Here is a 20,895-nt window from a genome sequence, read left to right as displayed (position 1 = left end):
AAGATTTAAGCGTGCTCAAACCATTAACTCACTATATGTTTTTACATAATGTTTTCCCCTGATTCTGGTTGCTGTTAATTGACAGAGCAATTCATTACTTTATTAACTGGCAATAAAAATAATTTAATCTTGGTAGATGAGTCGTTGCAATTAACTGAAAACAAATTTAATAGTTAGGTATGTTGTATTTAATTTCTTCATGTTACAGTGTTTAGTTTGTAGTAAAAATTTGCCTATGAATCATAGTGACATTCTCAGGCTTCCTGATTTTTGTTTCAAAGATTTAATTTCTTACTGTTAGAAAGTCACAGTCAATTTGCGGTTGGTTATTGAGTGTTGACAGCTGACTGCCACAATACATGAACTTTCAGTTGTATTGGAACTAATCTGAACCTAGGAGAATTGCTGCAATGAGATTCTTAGTTCAAACTGTGTTATACACTCAGTGTAGGATTGCAAGTAACAAGAGGTCAGAACCTCCATTTTGTGGTTCAGTGCACAAATTAAGCCTTTTCATGGAGTGCCACCACCACCTGAGACCTGGGAAAAGGCTTTTTACCGCCTTAGTGAAAGGTTGGATTATATGGGGAAACGATTGCAGTAAGGTGAAATTTCACATTTACAATGATTGATTAAACCATGTATCTATCATCTTATGGGGCTATTATTTCCACATTTTGGGTCAAACCTTGTTCACCTAAGTTTATGTCTGCTGACAGAATCCGACAGGAATTAGAACTGAAAGAATATGAACTAACAAAATGATGTTGTGGGTTATTTTCTGAATTCATAAAGCTGTATTCTGTCTCCTATTACTGTTACGTAAAATGTGCTTAAATTAGACATTAGAAGGATGGGCGGGCAAGGGATGTATGCCTGTACAGTGGTTTTGTGTTTTGTCAGCATTCACATGGGCCTCATATAGCTTCCCAGGCAGATTTACCTCCCCCCCTCCAAGATGAAGAGCATATTGATTAAATACAAATGAGCAGGATACATGACTATATAGATCATGCAAAATATCTGATTAAATATCTGAGTCTCCACTTCCAAATATTATTACTATCTGAATTCCAAAATCATCTGTGAAGTTCCAGTTTTGTGGGTGATGTGGGACAGGACTAGGATGGGACTCCCGTTTCTCTCACGGTACTTTCTTGGACACACATAAAACATGAGACAGAATTTAACCTCAGAACTATATCAAACGGTAGATACAGTATAGGTAACAAGGTACTGAAGAGAATAAAAAATGAAGTAAAGAAAGGAAATGTGAAGAAAATAGATTTTAAATTGGCAAGACCTCCTTTTATTTGATATCTCCTGCATTTTTTTTTAAATCTGATAGAGGAAAAAAACAAACAAGTGTTAATATTGCTGTAGTTAGCTACAGTCATCTCCAGGAGCAATCAATACACCTTTTTGTTTTCAGCAATCTGTGAAAATAAAAATATTGTTCTGTAGAATACTACACCACATTTGTGTATGTTTGATGAAGCAGAAGACAAGACACTGACCACATACTTGCTTTTCAAAACAAGAGTAAAACATACTGGCTAGCAAGAGCCTAGTGTGAGCACTAAGTGTCTGGATTGTATGAAAGTACAGCTGTGGTGCAGCACTCTACTTATGTGGTGCAGGAGTTGGCAAAGCATGGAGGAAAGCCCAGACCATCCACCTCACTGTGGAGGTACCATTCTTCCATAAATCCTCTAAAACCCAGGATTAAATCTGGATTCCTTAAGGAACTTCCAGATATCCCCCTTTTTAAGTACTCTTATTTTTATGTGACTTCTTTTCCCAAAGAAATCACAGGAACCTAAAACAATGTCATTTGATCTCTTCACACTGACTTAGAAATTTTTTAAATCAACTTCAGAATTGCTGGAGTGAAATGATGAGTTATCCCACCAAAAGCAGAGGCTTCACTAATGAAACTTGGGGCTATGTGTCTTTGGTAGCTGTAAGGTCTGGATAAGGGTTTGGGGAACCCCAGCCCCATCCAACAGCACCAGTCCCCCAACAAACAGCCAGCCCCTTCCCACTGCCAGCACTTCTGAGCAAAACTCAAAGATCTGGGAAAAACTCTGGTCGAGCGCACTAGAATTTTTTTTCTGCATCTATGAGACCTGTACCTCTTTTTCCAATCATTTCTCTTTTTAGATTGTGCCATAAAGGTTAAATTCCATATACATTCCAAATATGTTGGGGTGAAATCTCTGTTAGTATTAAGCTGTACTTAGAGTCAACAGTTATGGTTTGACCTACTCAGCAGTGAGTTTTCCAAAGGCCTTTTTAATTTTAACCAGCAGGAGTCAGAATGAAGAAGTGAAACTTAGGTAGAAGACAGACCCATGTCCAAGGTTACCCAAGTCCTGAAAATACTGAAAAATAGTTGCCTGACTTCACAGATACCGCAGTTCCTAACCTGAAAGTCTCCCAAATGCTTAAAATTCTGCTTTAGAGTTTGCTGAGAATTCTCAGTCTAGATAGTGTGGAGCAGCTTGGAGCCTATTTCCTATCTAAAATATGCTTCTAATTTTCAGGCACCCTTTCAAAATGAAGCTTTGTCAGAACATGTTAAAACACACATTGGTAGTGTTAAGCTCTATGTAAGGTATTACTGACACTCATTCTACTTTTCACTACCTCCTGCTGGCTTGAAAATTCCACAAACATCAGGAGACAGGTTCATTTCCTTTCTCTGCCTGGGAAGATGTGAATCTACATGACGATTGCTTCTCAAGAGCACCCAAAAGGCAGATACAAGCTATCTGCAGGAACAGGAGGGAGGGTACTGCCCTGTGCTCCTAGTGAAGGGAACCTGAGTGGAGTGGGAGAAAATACAAGTGGTCATGTCAATGTCTAGTCCCACAGTCAGAGAAGCTGTAGGGAAGGAGGGGGCATAGATTTTGGTTCCTCAACTCAGTGTACTTTACTTGAAATACAGTATCATGAATGAGTTGAAAAGTAATTGCAATTATTCTGATTATTTTATCTGTGATCTCCCTTATGCCACTATATTAATAATTCTGCTGTATTCTAGTAAAAAGAAAATTATTTTTAAAAAAAAACAAACCCATACATTAAGTGTCTTTGTTTTGCCTTTGGTTTGTATTTTTAGCATGCTAGTGTTTGTCACGTTTTTCTCTGTTGTCTCTAGCAATCATGAGACACTTCATTTTCTTTTCCAAATGAAATGTTTATGTAATAAGTTGCAGTAAGGAAATGGCTAAAGGAAAAGAGTAGACATGAGATTTATAACATGATACAACCATAAAAAATTGCAATATGTATGTGTATATATTTACATACACCTTTTTGACAAATCCTTATAGATATACATATATCCAGACATACCTATGCATATATATAATGTAATTGTTAGGATTTGTCAAAAAATGTCAGGTTCTACATTTGTTTACAAGTTTTTTGTTTTATTGTTTGCATTATGTTTGTGTATTTTTTTATCAAATAGAGACCCATATTTTTATAGATGTGCAGTTGATATCGGGTGTCCATGATAAACTTAGGAATTTTTGGATGTTGTGAGTGTAGAGCTTCCTCAAGGGCGTACAATGGTTTTGGTATGTTTTTATAAAAGGTGTGTGGCATAATAAGGCAACCTCTGTCTTCCCCTTTGTTATTGAAAAAAGAATTTCACCAAGACATTTCAAGTAAATACCTCCCTGAAGCAAAAGAAGATAGTGCTATCTAAAGAGCCACCTTTCAGGAAACTTACTGTAACATGACTGGAGGAATAATGGTTGTGTAGAATTTGCAGTTCCAGCATCAAATAAATGGGAAAGGAAAATATTTAATGATTAAAGACTTCCTCCTTTAAAGAATATATTTCTCTCAATATCCCCCTCACCAGCCCCTTCAGAGGATTCAGTCTAAGGCTGTTCATTGGGTTCCACAAGATGATTTTAACTATTGAAATCGTTTGCAAAAGAGAAAGTTTCTAACAGCTTGACTTCACAGCCCCTACTGCGCTAAAAACCATTTATTTCAGTAAATGTTCCTTTGAGATGACTTGCATAAGGTCCAGTCTCAAGAGTTTTAGATAGATATCACTAAAGCTGTTGAGGTTTATTGGTCTGTAGATATTAATATTAACAGGCAGAGGGGCATTGGAGAAACATAGTAAAGATTTTTTAAAAACCTTTCCAAAACCCAGTTAAATGTGAACTCTGAGATTTGGGGTATAGGAGTTAAATTTGTTATGTTTTTCACTGCACTTCTGAAATGTCTATCACAATGTTTTTTGTTTGTTGGAAAGGGGATTGTAAATGTTTTTACACTTAGGTGCTAAATATAGGAGGTAAAGCACATATTCTTCTTTCCTAATTATACGTATTACAGTTCTTGACATGCAGTTTTGCCAGAAATCAGATTCATAAAAGTTTGTTTGTGGAATACCCAGAATGTTGAAGAGGATCATGCAAATAAAATTAAGTTACCATTACTATTTATGTTTAAACATAAAGTCCAGTTCTGTTCAACACTCTCTTTCCTACTTCTGTGATACTGGTAACAGAGAAGTAAATTTATTTTGAAATCAAATGCCTATAGTTTCACTGACTTGATTGAATTTTTGTTTGTTCATGTCTGGTCTGGATTTACTTTTTGTTTATACGAGTCCGTGAATTTACATGTGTTGCATTAAAAGACTACCTGGGTATGGGGAGAGGAATGTGGGTAGCAGCAGAGTTATATATAGAAGTGTGTCCTAGGAATCAACTGCCTGATACTTGCTTTTCGAATAGCAATTCCAATTTCTATCGTAAACACCAGTTTGCCTCACTTCGTATGTGGGACAATAGCATAACATCTTTGGGGACATTACAGTCCTCTTAAGTCCTGCCTGGTTTTGGCTTTGGACACCTTTTTAGGTGCTTTGGGAACAAGCCAGTCATCTAGCTTTTCTGGGTTACCTAGTTCTGTAGGTTCTTAAATTACTGGGGTATCTTTGTGTTTAGCCCAGGCGCTTCACAGGCACTTAATTTCACTCACCTGTGCATGTTCAGAAATAGCCATTCTGGAAAGATAAGCACCACTCTCCCACTTAAAACCTGTACTGTCAGCGTGGTTTCAGTGAGCAGACACTTGAATGCTACATCAGTTACCAGAGAAGCCTTAAAACTTAGTACAGCCAATGCTTCAACTAAATGCTAATGGCTGTGTAGGAAGCAGACCATTTTCCTCCATCTTCAGATGATGTCTGGGTGCACAAGATCACAGATGGAAGGAGACATCTAACATTTCCTACTACTTTGCCTGTAGTCAGAGTGAAGGTGGAAGCATGGTATCCTGAGATCCCTCCCACTTTCCACTGGCTGCTAGGAATTTCAGGGGCCCTTTAAACCCCAGGCATGTAAAATTCCAATGGGGTAGAACATAAATTGGTCAAACTGGAGTCCTTGTTGCTTTTGCATATAGAAACGCACTGGAAAATTGTGATTAAATGTAATTTATAAACCTTAGCTGATACCATGGGGATTATCTTTTTAATTCATGGCACTATTCACTGTAAAGCGGTGACAGGTTAAGCAAGGCAGAGTGCCTATTAATACTCTGGTGCTTAATGATAACTGCTTTTAAATGAAACCAATCAATCTTTTTCTTCTTTTTTCTTTTTTAGATTTAAACACAATTTGTGTTAGTAAATACACATGACAATTGTCAAATTGTAAGAGTTTTGTTTTGGCTTTATATTTAGTGCAGGGAAAGTGTCACTTTTCCAATATATATTGGAATGAGCAGCCTACACTCAAGCATAATGAAGGGAACTGACTCTCTTTATAGATACCCGAACATGTACCGATGCCTAAAATAAACCTACATAGAAGGAACTGTGGGTAAAAAAAAAAGATTTTTAAATTTCTATAAGGCTGTGAGCATTCTCAGACCCATCTTGACAAAAGATTTAGACACTTTGAATTTCAGGGAGAAAGAATATATGAAATTGTAGAGAAGGGTTCTTAAAGCATTTTGCTGGTTTTAATGATTTTACAGCTGCTATTACAAAATTAAATAAATCCATAAGAGAGAGACCTTACTCAGGCAAATGTAGATCATTCTGTCAAAGGGATTTATAGATAGCTCCTGTCAGTTAGAACTTCAAGACTGTTAGCAGGTTGTGCTCTGAATATTTTCATTTCCTCCATCAGTATAAATCAAGAATTATTTCAGTTGAGGCAATGAAGCTACACCATCATAAGATGGATGAAAGGTATAGAAGTGGCTCCTGTGACCTTCCTGTCAATGGAAGGAGCTAAAATAAGGAAACAACAATTGTTGAAGAAGCACTCCATTTATCATCAGAGGTGATTTTGCACAGTTTTGGCTGTGTTTACTTTCAGAAGTAGAACCTGCATAATAAGAGTCTATCCGATCTATTTAATTGTATTCTTTTAATATTTGAAGAGCACTGAGCATCTATTTTGCTAACCACATGTAGCTTCTTTTTCTGAATTTATTATTGTGCCAGTTTTGCAGTTTGTCTTCCTCTCTGACTTTGCAGCAACTTTGTCTGGTGTCCCACATCGTAGCTACTAGCCGTGACAGATTTTCTTTCGGCTACCCTGTATAACCATTGTTCTCATCATACCATTTCAGTTTGTTCTACAAGTCCAAATTCTTCTCCAGTGAAGAGATTTGTGTCTTATTCCAAAAATATGACTTTCAAAATGTTTTATAGTGTATAAAAGTGCTGATGAAGAGTAGGGATAGTAGATCAAGTAGGGCATAAAGACTGAGCTACCTTACTCTATTTGAATGAGCAGCATCCAAGACATTCACATTTAGACATAAATTTGTGCATCTCGGTAGCCTTCAGTATAGTTGGGTCAGTTTGTGTGGTGGAAAATGTGAACCTGGGTAAATAGTCTTTTGTCCTTTTAAACAGTTCGCTGAGCGTCTGGGCAAGCACAATATGTATTTGAATAAAAATTTTAAAACTGCTTTGCTAGTTCAAGCCACTTGTCTGATAACCTGTCTTTGACAATAACCAATAGCAAATGCCTAGGCAAGTGCATTACAGTAGAGCAAATATGCAATGAGAATTTCCCAGTATAATCCCCCCAATTTCATCAGTGGACTTAATGAGCCAAAAGTGGTGTCACTCTGTTTAAGAGGTGTTTGTGGATTTCTCCTTCACAGATTTTTAAAATCTTTTCCAAACCTGTGTAAGCTTCTGGTGTTCACAGCTTCCAGTTTCTGCAGAGTCAGTAACACAAATGTACATAGCAGAGATCTTGAGACACACAATTTTTTAAAAAACAAGAATTTCTGTATTTCTCGAAAAGAAAATTATCACATATTTTCAGTGATTGCTTACATCCTTGCTGGCATCCCGAGAGTTCCTGTGCTCTTCCTTGGCCTAAGAACCACAGGTTGAATCCTGCCCATATAAATTGAAATTCCAGTCAGTTTTAATACCAACACAGCCTTTATCTCCATGACTGTTACTACATTGCCATTATCTACTTATACTAGATGAATGCTTATGACTTTAGAATTTGTCATCTTTGCTCCCAAATTAGATTTTGGGACAGGAGGAAAATACGGAGTGACACCTGACTTCCCAGGACCAAACCATGCTGGCAATCTTAATGCATAGTTAATAGTGCCTACCCCTACTGTACATGCAGAACATCAGTGCCCCATTTGTAGAAAATCTGACAAACGCAGACATTAATTAATGTGTCCCAATTCCCATAAATAAGTCATTCTGATGTCCGAATCTTGTAAATGCTGCCTGCACTGCAGGTGCAACTCAAAAAGTTCAGGCTGAGTGGAGGTAAAACCATAAGGAGGTTGTCCTTTTGTCCTCTGGACTCTAGCAGCTGATATCTCTTGACACTGCTGTGGCAAAAAGGACAGGCATAAAGGGCTGGTAAAATTACAGCATCTTGGTATAAATTACAGGGCCAGATTACGCCCGAGCTTGTATCCTGCATAGGAAAGCAGCATGTTGAGTGCAGCATTCCCAAACATACTTTGTGTTTCGGGCACTGTCCTCAGAATACCCTTTTTACTGAGGCTTAGGAGAGGGGTCTGTGGTGGTTACTTGGGGCTTGTTGCCTCAGCATCTCTGAGAGGATTTTCCCTGACAGAATTCAGAGGTTTAGGGTCCCATTTCCACTTCTCTGACTTATTTTCCTGTCACAGAGTGCCAAATCAAGAGGGTCTCCCTCACAGACGTTTCTTTCTGTTAATCATTAAAGCTACTCATTTTTTACCCTTACGTATGAATAAATACACATTGAGGATCAGAATGTTCACAGTGGTAAATCAAAAACAACTCAACCGAGGCCAGTAAGTGCAAAAGGAGTATGAGACTCATATCAGGAGGAAGAAAGCCTGGTTATTTATACTTTTTAAACAGGAAAAAATATCTACAAGATCTTATTACCCCCAGTGCGATGCTTTAAGCAGAAACCATCTTTAACCAGAAGACCATCTTCTCGGTTTGCCCCTGTGACTGAACATGAGACAAGGTCAGCCACGAATCAGTCAGTCCCGCTGCCCCGCATGAGCAGGGGAGCATTTGCCACCATTATTCCTGACTCCATGGGCCTCGGGCACTGGGCTGCGCGCTGTTTGGACAGAATATAAAAGGAAACAAGTCTCACGGCCTCGCATAGAAAACTGTGGCTTTGAAAGAGGGTAGAAAAAGGGAACAAAAAGCATTTAATGGTATCTTGCATGTCTCCTTGACAGGCATAGAAAGATAACCATAAAACTGTTTAAAACATGATCCCACAACTGAGCTGCCTTGTTCCATGAATAAATCAACAATCTATGGAAACAAGTTCAGCAGCTTCCTGGAAGCAGAAGAGGACATTAAGGATTTTTTGCTTCATAAAGCAGCACCTCAACCAGTAAAATTCAAACTGTTTTGGGCACTGGCTGGAGATGTCAGCCAGTGTCACAGGAATCATGCTGACTGTCAAGCTGATCAAGCTCAAGTATCAGCATCACAGATTTACATATAAAACCACAAATTTGACATCAGTTTTGCCTTCTCTTTTGTGAAGATATTCTTATTATTACTATATTCATTTAAATTAAATGTAAGGAATTTAAATACACTATTTAAACAGTAGTACTTGCTGTCATATACCATGAGCAAAAGGGATGTATATTTATTAACTCTAAATAAAATGAAATTTTAAAAAAAATTTAAAATAATTTCCTTCCAGCTGGCCTCTACAGTGTTAACTGGTCAACACTGACAGTTTACACAGTCAAGGCTTTATGGGATGCATGGTTGTGTTTTGCCAGGGCAGTTTGCACAAGTAGCACAAAAGAAGAATTGCTGCATTCTGTTGTCCTCATACTCTCACACACAGCTTTTCTCTGACACTCATGCTATGATTCTTCAGTTGCTTCCTTCCCTAAATAGCATTTGCTTTTGTTCCCCAGTTTTGCCACATATTTGTAGTGGAAAGAGGCAAGACTAAAACCGCAGACAATCCCTGCACATGTGAGAAGGTGCATGGCTGTGAGTGTGCTGGGAAGGTGCTGTGGGAGCACAATAGGTGAATAGCAGAGGAAAGAAGGTGTATGAACTTCTAAGGTCTCCTGGCATTCATAAAGACTTTCTGTAAGATTTACTGGGTCTATAAGTGTGTAATGCACCAAAAAAAGTGAACCTTGCCCCTTTTTTTCTTGTTCATTGAAGCTATCGCTCCTTGTCCATCAGACCTCCATGTGGAATTTAAAAAGTGGTGGGACGCTCTCACGCCTAAACCCTGCTTAGTTAGCATATGAATGCTCAACTGATTGTTTGAAGTAACAATTAGGAGGACAATGGATAAAGGAGGAAACTGGAGACAGCAACTAACACCTGTGAATCAGAACTTAAACAGCTTTCTTTTACATAATTAATTAAAGAAGCAGGCACAATGCACATTGACTTTAAAATGTGTTCCAAAGGCTATGCTGGTGCATGTAAATCCCTTTTCAGTGCCATTACTTATATGTGAGGTTTGATCTTTTTGTAAAAATCCTAGTCATGAGTGAATGTTGGGAAGCGTTGCGAGGGGATTTTTTTGGCGGGGGTGGGGGAGAAAGGGAAGAGAAAAACATTTAAGGGCAATCGCAATTTCACGGAGGAGGCAGAAGTCTTGATGAAGTTATTAAAACATATGGACTTCAGATAGGTAGCAGAAAGTCATTGTAAGACACAGAACATTTCTAACCTTGCAAACAGCAATTAGGATTTAACATCCTGTAATCAGCACTACATACTTTTCTGCATTAAAGAAAAAGAAATGGATGCTATGAAACTGTTTCATTAAATTGTATTTATTGCAGAATGTGAGCAGAATTCTGTGGCGCTTTCTGAAGGAAGCAATCCATATGTATGCTCAACATGCTCATATGCTATTATTTCTTAAATAGGTTATATTGTGCTTCTCTGGAACAGTATTTAATGAAGCTAGTTAACGTTATGACTCTCAAAATGACAGTCTCAAAAAAACCTATATCTGCAATTTACATATAGTAATAAGTATTAGGGGCATAGTCGTCTATTTGCACACATCAGTAGTGTTGCTAGAGTTGTACTGGCATAAAAAGGATAACGGTGAAGGTTACTCAGTAATCAGAATAAATCAGTGAGTATTTATACAGTTAGATATTTCTAGCTAGAGAAATACAATGTCATTAAAAAGTATCTAATATCTAGCCTTTTCTCTCCATAAAGTTTATAGAGATACAAGTAACTTCACATACTTCAGCTATAATATTGCTGATGATAGTATACAGCTGTCATGGTTTAACCCCAGCTGGCAAGTAAGCACCATGCAGCCGCTCACTCACTTCCCCCCATCCCACTGGGATGGGGGAGAGAGTTGGAAAAAAAATTAAACTGGTGGGTTGAGATAAGAATGATTTAATAACTAAAGTAAAATAAAATATAATACTAACATAAAAATAAAAAATACAATAATTGTAATTAAAAGGAATATAACAAAAAAAAAGAGAAATAAAACCCAAGAAAAGACAAATGATGCACAATGCAGTTGCTCACCACCCGCTGACCAATGCCCAAGCAGTGGTCCGCCCCTCCCAGCCAACTCCCCCCAGTTTATATATTGAGCATGACGTTCTATGGTCTGGAATATCCCTTTGGCTAGTTCAGGCCAGCTGTCCTGGCTGTGCTCCTACCCAGCTTCTTGTACATCTGCTTGCAGGCAGAGCATGTGAAACTGAAAAATCCTTACTTAGGATAAGTACTACTTAGCAACAACTAAAACATCAGTGTGTTATCAACATTATTCTCACACTAAATCCAAAACACATTGTACCAGCTACTAAGAACTCCTCCTCTATCCCAGCTGAAACCAGGACAACAGTGAAATGACATTTTAGAATATTTTGTTCACTATCTTTAAATGGTATCAGTAGTACAAAGTTAGAGAAACATGTAAAGTCCTGACCGCACTGAAGTGAAAGTTTAAGTTGCTTTGATTTCCATGTAATCTACATTGGTTCTTTCTAGAGGACACCGCAGAAGATAGTTTCTTCAAGGGGGAGTTGTATTAATTTTAAAAGGGAAAGCATGGTTGTGATGAAAAAGGGAAAGAAAGAGAGAAATAAAGAAAGGAAAGAAAGAGAGAGAGAAAGAAAAAAGAAGGAAGAAAGAAAAAGGAAGAAAAGAAAAGAAAAAGGAAGGAAGGAAAGAAAAGAAAAAGAAAGGAAAGGGAGGGAGGGAGGAAGAAAAAGATGGGAAGGAAGGAAGGAGAGAAGAAAGAAAAGAAGGAAAGAAAGGAAAGAAAGAGGAAGGAAGGAGAGAAGATAAACTGAAAAGTACTTCTGTTTGCTTTGTTTGTATCCTTTATATGCTACAATGTTGATGGTATTTATATTCTGTTTAACCAATACTTACCATTCCAGGTCCAGGATAAGGACAAAGTAAATAATTCATCAGTAATTAAAACAGTGATTATCTTGTTGGAGGGGGGTGTGTCATCTACACTTCATGTTCCTGTTAGGCTTCTGGTTTTTATATTGTAAATTCATTGCTATTTTGCAGATTTGGTGTACGGATACTATAGACAGCAGCGGAAATTGATCGAAGAGATTGATTGGTCATATACAGGTAAGCAAAACTGTCTACTGAAGAACTTATTTTGCTTTGATATTTTCATGTTCATTGTTATAACTTCAAGCGCCTGTTATGTCTGTATACCACTTACCATATGCCTAAACAATTGCTGAAGTAAAAATGTAGGAGATGGAATTTGAAAAATTGCAGGAACTTTACAACAGGAGACACTATTTTCATTTCTTATACCTGTTACTTTTGGAAAGAGAAAGTCCTCATCCTTAAAACCTTAACCTGAGACATGACTTGATGAAGGCTGGGCCAATATATTGTTAGGTGCTCGTTTATCATCTGAATATTACTGCTCTGGCAAGTTTGGAAAGCAGACAGAAAGACTGAAGCAAGGCACAGCACATTATGTGGGTAAGAATATATCCATATACTGCATGTGAACTTCTGCACTTTGCTTCTGAGCACTTGAGCGTCCTTTCCAGGTGCCACCCTGATTCTCCTAAAAAATGAGTCATTTGGGCTCTCTCGTTTGCATAAGGAAGAAAGATACATAATTAAATTCTGCATGAACTTTGCCTCATCACAGAAGGACTATGGGGAATTCACAATTAGCCTCCTAGATTCTCCTGTAAAAGTCAAGCCACTTTCAGTAATATCGAAAAGGTAATTTTGTCCTAAATGATGGGTGTATTTTACCCAGAATGTAAGAAGTGACTTCCTGAGGATGTGCATAGACTCTTACATTTTTAATGATTTAAGTTACTGTTTCAGAAAACATCAATTTATGAAAAGAAATAAGGACTGTCAAATTTCAGTCTTTCATATATTTGGTTCAAAATATGTTCCTGTAGTTAAAGAAAGTTACACCATTCTTTTTCTTTCTCTCACTCTCTCTCTCATTTTTGAGACAGTTTTTATCTTCCAAGGTAAAACATATCTAACAAGTTTTGAGCCTAGAGAGAATTGAAACAGGCTAGTCATAAACCTTTCAAAATGAGATTTATAATGAAAACTCCCACTTACACACATTGTACTGCAAAATCCAAGCATAAGATCAATCAATACAATATTTCATGTTCAAAATCCATCCATTTTTTAATATTGGAGTTAGAGGAATGCAGGGATAAGCCTCCAGGATTACAGGTGACCAGAGGGCAATTTATGAGTTTGCTTTAAAGAATAGGGAATGGGTTTTGCATAGGATATCAGAGGATAGAGCTGTTCCCTAGCCTGCACAGAGCACCCACCCGCTGTGCAGCTGCTGCTGCAGCCGCAGGTCACGTTTGCTGGATATTTTGCATGGCAAAAGAGCACAGACGTTGCAAGCCAGAGGATCCAGACCTGTTGGTTCTCTCCCTTAACATGTGAGATACCTTCGTGTAGTCATCTCAATTCATGTGCCTTGCCCTAGTGACTCTACTGTTGGCAAAGCCTTTCTCCCTGCCCAGACTTAGATAGTCAGGTGCATGTGGTGCATGGGGTGGCTGAGAGGAGCCCCGCTCAGCACTGTGCGCCCTGCCCAAGCAGCATCCTGCCCAAGCAGCATCCTGCCCAAGCAGCATCCTACCTCTGTTCCTGCTGCCTCACCGGGCCCTCTGCCACACGGGCTCCCTGTGCCCCCAGCACTCATAACACAGCTGGCTCCACGCATGGTCAGACGTGGATTTTCAAAGCTTTCTGGGAGGGCTGCATGTAAATCAGGTGTCTAGGGCTGACAACTGTATTGTGAGCCGTGTGCTATGTGGTGCTTTCCTGAAATACCAGGTAATTGGTTCGTGGCCTAAAGGGAATACACAAATTCAGGTTTCATTTAAAAAAAGACAGTCTTCCTGAATGTGAAGAAAAATTACAAATTTTAACATTGTGTGTTGGAGGCACAGAAGTCTAGAGGCTGAGGCATATTGATTTTGATCTCATTCTTTTATAATAATTTGTTTATTTCAATCTCATCATTTTACTCCTGGGGCAAGCAATATCAGGTACCGTATGTATAACTAGTATACCTAGCTCAGCCTTACGGTTTTGAGGCATAGACCAACAAGCACATTTCTGAATGGATGACCTGTGCTTTGTCAGTACATCGTTTCGTCAGACACCAGTTATATTCTTCTGTCTTATAACCTGCTCACTGAAAGACCTGAAAAATTAACCTCTGTGTGCCAATGAAGTGTTATGACTGGGCCCGGGGATCCTGCAACCATAGAGTTTAATCCAGTGTAACTAAGAAAAATCTAACTGGCTTGGTAAACTAGTCTGAGTTTGAGCATATGTAATTCTCTATAGCAAATAAGAAATTTCAGATACATTAGCCACAGTGGGTCAATACACACCTTTACTGGGGTGGTGGTGTGAGATGAAAGTAAAATGGAAGTAGAGAAATAACTTGAACCTTACCTGCTGAAATCATGCAATTTCTGAAGGTAAAGTTTCATAATAAAGCAATTTCATATACTGTAAGTTAATGTGAGTCATCATCAGATTTTGACTCTCAGGTAAATGTCTGATGAAGGCATAAATGTTACTGAAAATATTTTGTAGTACTTCTAAGGGCTCTGCGTTAAGCCATAGACAAATCCTGCGTTTGCAAGCATGAATTTAGTTTTTTGTGTCCTGACTTTGCATATATTTGAATAAACAAATACAGTGTTAAAGAAGTGGAAAGCACAAGTACTTGTTACAGATGCATCCAAAGTTTTTAGAATGAGTGGCTCCTGAAGCTAGTTCATTAGTAAAATGACTTTATTTTAACAACCTTTCATTGTATTTTTCATTAAAACAGTGATAGAAATAAAGATTCGATGATATGATGAATAATTTCAAGTGGTGTCATATACTAAAAGTGAATCCAAGCATTTCTGTTGTAGAAAAAACAAGTGTACTGAGAAAGTTCATTTCCTCAAATCAGTTACATGCTAATTGATGACCAAAGATCATTTAGACATTATTTAGCTGTGCCACTGAGGTTAGGCAATCACATATTATTTCAAACCATAAAGTGAGCAATATGAGCTTCAATTATTTGTCTATCATAGAGACGAAAGATTAATTGTTATTGATGCCTTGTTTATCTGCATTGTTTTTGCCAGAAGGAATGATACAATGCTGTTTTCTCGTTGTTTTTTTTTAACATGTCTGGTTGACAATAGTCCGTGAAAACTTCAAGCCTGAATGTTCACATGTAGAATTACCAAAAGATGCCACAAAGATGATTTTTTTTCCCAGTGAAATTTCTTTCTGTTGGGTTTTTACTCTTTGAGATTTGGGTTCTTGTTCATAACAAGTTGCGTGGTTTAGGGGAAAAAAACAGAGCTGAATTCTGTTAAAAGCAAGAAATTCTAAACAGCCTTCCAGAAATTACAAACGCTGAGGGTTTTTAAAATTTTTAAAAATTCAATTTACTATGGAAATGAGTAGCACAGCAAGTTCAGTGTTCTTTGTCTCATCATTCAGGAGTATTAAGTTCAGTTTGTGCTGCCATTCATTATGTGATACCCTGATACACCATTGCCCTATAAATAATGACAACTCTGATCTTGAGGAAAGGTGTTGGGTCTCTAGGTATTCAAAGAACAATTTTGTTGTTTACAGGCAGAATGTGAATCATATTTCCTTTTTCTCTGGGGGGAAGTATCATGAATCACAGAATCACACCATAATTTAGGTTTGAGGGGGCCTTTGGAGATAATGTGGTCCAACCCGCTGCTCAAAGCGGAGTGAACTTCAAAGGTGAAGCAGGTTGCTGAGACCTTGTCCAGCACTGAGTACTGAAAATCTCCAAGGAGGGAAATGCTGCAGCCTCGGCAGTGTGTTCCACTGTCATTTTGAAGAATTTTTCTCATTTACCCAACTGCAATATCTCTTATTGCAACTTGTGACCGTTGCCTCTTGCCCTTTCCCTGTGCACTGCTCTGTAGATTGCCTTTACGTAGCAGTAGACTTCAGCTAGGTTCCCCCTCTTGTCTCCAGCTTCAGCAAACTCAGGTACCTCAGCCTCCCCTTGCACAGGATGTACTCCAACTCCCCGATCATCTCAGTGGCCCTTAGGTTGTTAATATCCATCTCGTACTGGGTTGGGGAGGAAGTCAAAACTGCACTCAGCGTTCTCCATGTCACCTCACTGGTGTGCAGTAGAGGGACATAGTCACTTGTCTCATCCTGCTGGCTGCATTCGTGCTAATGTAGCCTAGTACATTGTTGGTCTTACTGGCTGCAAGGGCACACTGCTGACTCACACATGACTTGTCCGTCAGGATAATTAATTATGATCTTTTCAGGTAATTTTTAATATCTAGTGTATCTCAGTAGTAAAACTTGACAGTACATTGATGATGCTCATCTGGCCCTTGCACCAATACTTCCCACAGTAACGATGGCTGGACATAATGGCTTGTTGCTTTTCTCCCATGTTGAACATTGAACTGATCTTGCTAAGCTTAAAATTGTTATCATTCTATGTCTGATTCAACACCCCCTTGAGATATCCCCCTAGTTTATCGTTGCCCATTACTATCTCTACACAGACAAAACCTTAGTTGTCATTTGAAAGGCTGTTTTTGCCACCCCAAGTCCTGGAAATTTGCACTGATGGCTTGAAATGTCGATGTCTGTAGTTTGGCTCAGAAATGAAAATGGCCTTATTTCGAGTGGTACTAAGAAAATGTAATTCTCTTTCTTGCCCAAACAAGATCTAGTGTTTTCATTTCAAATATTGTTCTATCATCTTTCAGTACTGGGGAGATTCTACTGCAAAGTCACTGCTCATAAAGCTTATAGGAAAGTAGGTTGTTGCTTATATCCATAATTATTTGGAGGTGTATATTGCTTTTCACTCAGCTGAAAAAGTGAGCAAGGATCTGCTCTATCTATCTCAGCAGTGCCTCAAGAGAATGATTTTAACATTGGTAGCTAATTCTACCTATTCTATAAAACGTCTGCTGCTTCCATTACCTCACAATTTGATCCAGGTAAACTGGAAAGTTTCAGGTTCTCCCCTCATCCTCACACAACTTTCCTGTTCAGCAGCCGTCTGCTGGGAGGATGGACAGTGGAGAAGAAGCTGTGCTGAAGAGTGTTTGTGTGAGTGTGGGCACCCATGCATGCTCCCTGTGGACAGCTCCAGGAGCAGGGCAAGGGGAGCTAGAGGTAGAGGCGCAGGGTCTGGGTCCTATCCATTGCATGCCAGGTGGGGTATGATAGAGGAGCCATTTCATGAGCCAAATCCTGACAGTGGGGCTGTGTGGGAGAGCGGGAGGCACTGGCAAGAGCCTGCTGGAGGTAGGATCCAGGAGCTGCCTGCTAAACCGACTGATTTAATGGACAGTTCTACCAGACCAAACTGAAATGTCTGTAAGAGAGCCCTGGCCAAAAGCTGATGAAAACTCCTGTCTTCACTGGCTGGATAAAACCATGCTCTGGGGAGATGATGCATACCAAATTAAGTTCAAATTTTTTCTTGCTAGCTAACTACCATGGTTGTATCAGCATAACTTTGTGAGAATATCTGGTCTTTTTATCACCTCCTGTGAAATAAATCACTTCGTGTTTTATATTCACCAAGTATAATCATGACTGATGTGCTGTATCGGTTGTGAGTAATAAAGAAAAGGCTATACTCTTGGGCCCTGTTAGTTTCTTCTGTAAAAGATGCAGCATAAGAAATCAAAATAACATGCATTTATTAACTCATATAAAAATAGCTCTGCAGAGGGTCTTTTCTTTTTTAGTAGACCTTATGCTTCAGAGGCTGTCATACCTTTTCTTGCATGATAGCTCATTACATGTATTTACATCCCCCAGATCACATAGTCACTCATGGTTCCAGTGTTTTGTCACTAAATTCACAAGCTCATTAATTAAAAAGCCTATTACATTATTATGGTTTTGGGAAGGCTGATGATTCAGCAACAGAAATTATAGTGTTACGCATCTGTTCACATCAAAGAGACGAGGTGTCCTCAAGCAGGAAGCTAACATGCTGGCATTGCTGGCCATCGAGAAATTCCTTTTAAGATATCTCAGTGTATTGAATCAACAACACAAAGCATGTTATTCAACGCAAATAAGGTATGTATTCAGTGTATTTATCATTTTTGAATTCATATGAAGTGGTATGGTTCAGAAGAGTCTGTTTCAAACATCCTTTCCTTTCAATCAGGAGAGCTGATCTTTGAGCAATAGAAGGCTACTAGCAGCAAAGTGCAATTTATTTAGCTTTGACTCAGTCAATATTTGTAGGATAAACCAAGTGGAAAACTGTTGCAAGGGGTTTTGGGGGAGCAGGTAAGAGAGTTGGACCCCGAATTCAAGGACTTTTCGAAGTTGGATGCTTGTAGGACAGGTATGAAGAACTGCATGTTGGTATTCATATTTGGCTCATCACTGGTAAAATTATAGCATTTTTCTTTCAGTAAAGATTTAAGTGATCTGTTTGCCAGAGTTTCCTGATAAGGAACTCTGATAAGACCTGTTCCTTCCCCCATTTCACTCCTTTAATGCTATCAATGAAGGAAACAGCTGGGTCATTTTCAGAAACTGCACAGCATCTCATTCTGAGCATCGACCAGATTATTCAAATGCAGGAGGGTTGGTTTCTGAAGTATAGAAATCAAAGCGTGAAGTCTTTGCATAGTGTGGCACTGCTGTTTTGATAAGGTCTGGCCAGCAGTCAGAAAAACGTAGAGACTACCCATTAAGTAAATGCGTTTGGAAATTAAAAGCTTTTTTTAGGAGTGCTGCCTTTGGGAATACACCAAAGTAAAATAAAAAAAGCAGACTGTCGGTATCTCATGGTAGACTACAGCCTCTGGTTAAGCCTCTTTGCCCTTCAAAACAATCATAAAAGTATCCTCATGTATATACTACTGAACGATTTCTCATTTACAAGCACATTCAATCTGTGCTGAAGTGGGAAGGATATGTTCTTCAGGAGTACTTGCTTACAAAATGCACAGATGATTACTTTGAGATCATCATCACCTCCATATCAATATGATTTATGGATTTGTGAAGTTCAGAGCCCAGCAAATAATTCTCCCATTGCTTATGTTTACAAAAGGCCTTGCTTTTCTCACCTGCTACAACCTATTTGTTAGGACTTTCTTACAAACATTTTTACTCAAAGGCTATTCTGCTGTATTTATAACAGGTTTTGATTTTTTTCCTAATGTATTCAAATGCCATTCATTTCAGTATGCACAGTTGCTAATGTACTGGAATGAGGGCAAAAACTAATTCTCTGCAATGTACTCACAAATTTGAAGGCATTCATGACCTTCCTGTAACTCATTAATTCAATAGAAAACAAACCCTTCTAGTTAGTTTTTCCATGGGTCAATATTAAAGCAGTCCTCTAAAAGGCATGGTTAGACAGGTCTTCCTGGCTAGGAGCTCAGAGAGAAGGAAGATGAAGGGTAAGAGGAAGGATCCTGAGAAGGAGGGGGCAGGAGCAGTGTGCCCCCCCCCCCCGTTGACCGCAGAAACCTCTCATGTAGGCTCAGGTGCCCCTGATGCCACAACCATCGCAAGCTCAGTGAGGGATGTATGCTTGGTATTTTGCAAGTGCACCTGACTTAGTTAAGCAGAGCATAGGAGGGGCAGCACATACTATTTCAATTTCTAAATCTTGAATGCTAAGTTACTGCAAATTGCTGTAAATGAACTTAAACCACATTTTCATGCTGTACTTTGGAATTTCATTTTTGAATGTTACAATATTACTTTTTTCCTCCAAAATAATATTTTTTCCAAAACTTTTCAATTTAAGAAATTAGGGAAACCCATCAGCAGTTCTATTTTGGATGAATCAGCATTTGCTGAAAAACAAAAACCTAAACCACTGAAAAATCCTGACCCTTCTAAAATTAACTTGTAGAAATGGCACTTTCAGTTCCACAGGTCTGCCCCTGCCATGTGTGAATTATATCACCTTCTCATTTCAGAGGTAAAAATATGCTTCTACTTACCTTCAGCCACATGTTAGAGCCAGCCCAGTTTGTAGCTTGGTAGCTGGACCCCATGCTCTCTTGTGAAGCAGTAGAATAGTTGTTGCATTTCCTTCTACCTGCCCACTCTTATGTAGGCCAGGAGGTTGTGCAGGTGTCAGCAATAGCTAGTTTGGTCTACAGGCTTGCTATGAGTTGCAGTAATTTGCAATAAAGAAGGTAAATTAGCAAGGGACAGAAATAATTTTTATTTATACACAGAATACTTTCTGTCAAGAGTTTCTGAGGGATGATGTGTGGTGTTTATTTATATACAGTTGGTTTATATGCAGTATCATGACTTTTATTGGCACATTAGCACAGTTCTAAGAAACCTGAGTTATACAGGAGTGTCATACAGCTTATTATTTCCAATGGGGAGATCCACTCTCGGAAGTTTTCCCAAAGAAGTTTGTGTTCTGTTTCTCTATCAGGGTAACAAGCTTTCCACACCACCCTGAAGAAATAGTGGGCATGTCAAAAAGCTGCTTAGATCCCAAAGAAAGTATATAATCCAAAATTAAGGCTCTGTGCCCCTGTACTTGTTCTTAAATTTCACAGCCTTTCTTCCTTTTGCCTTTTTTTCTACAAATGTGGTGCATATGAAACCACTCTTCCACATTCAAAGTCATTCCTTCATGTGGAGAAAGTTCTGTTGAAACCTGTCAAAGTCCATAACTGTTAATTTGCAGCAGTCCATGGGACACTAGCTGTGGCACTGTGCATCCACTAGATTTATCAGCTGAACTGTTCCCTCCATTATTTGGTTGCCAGAATCACAGCAGTTCAGTGCTGAGCATCTCTTTCAGCTGTGAAAGGTGCACAAAGTCCTTTTTGTGAAAA

The 20,895-nt window shown here is 38.7% G+C and overlaps 1 protein-coding gene across 1 annotated transcript in view; it reads left to right on the top strand.

Annotated features, from left to right (window-relative positions):
* PTPRZ1 (protein tyrosine phosphatase, receptor-type, Z polypeptide 1) overlaps window positions 1-20,895 on the top strand; it is a 124,545-nt gene that overhangs the window by 8,630 nt on the left and 95,020 nt on the right. Inside the window, exon 2 of the mRNA XM_010581328.1 lies at window positions 12,050-12,115. Coding sequence (XP_010579630.1) covers window positions 12,050-12,115 — 66 coding nt within the window. The remainder of the gene's footprint in view (window positions 1-12,049; window positions 12,116-20,895) is intronic.

Source organism: Haliaeetus leucocephalus, unplaced genomic scaffold, assembly GCF_000737465.1.
Source record: "Haliaeetus leucocephalus isolate CR32 unplaced genomic scaffold, Haliaeetus_leucocephalus-4.0 Scaffold763, whole genome shotgun sequence".
NCBI lineage: Eukaryota > Metazoa > Chordata > Aves > Accipitriformes > Accipitridae > Haliaeetus > Haliaeetus leucocephalus.
The sequence above is the reverse complement of the archived record's forward strand: the minus strand, read 5'-3'. Positions and strand labels throughout refer to the sequence as shown.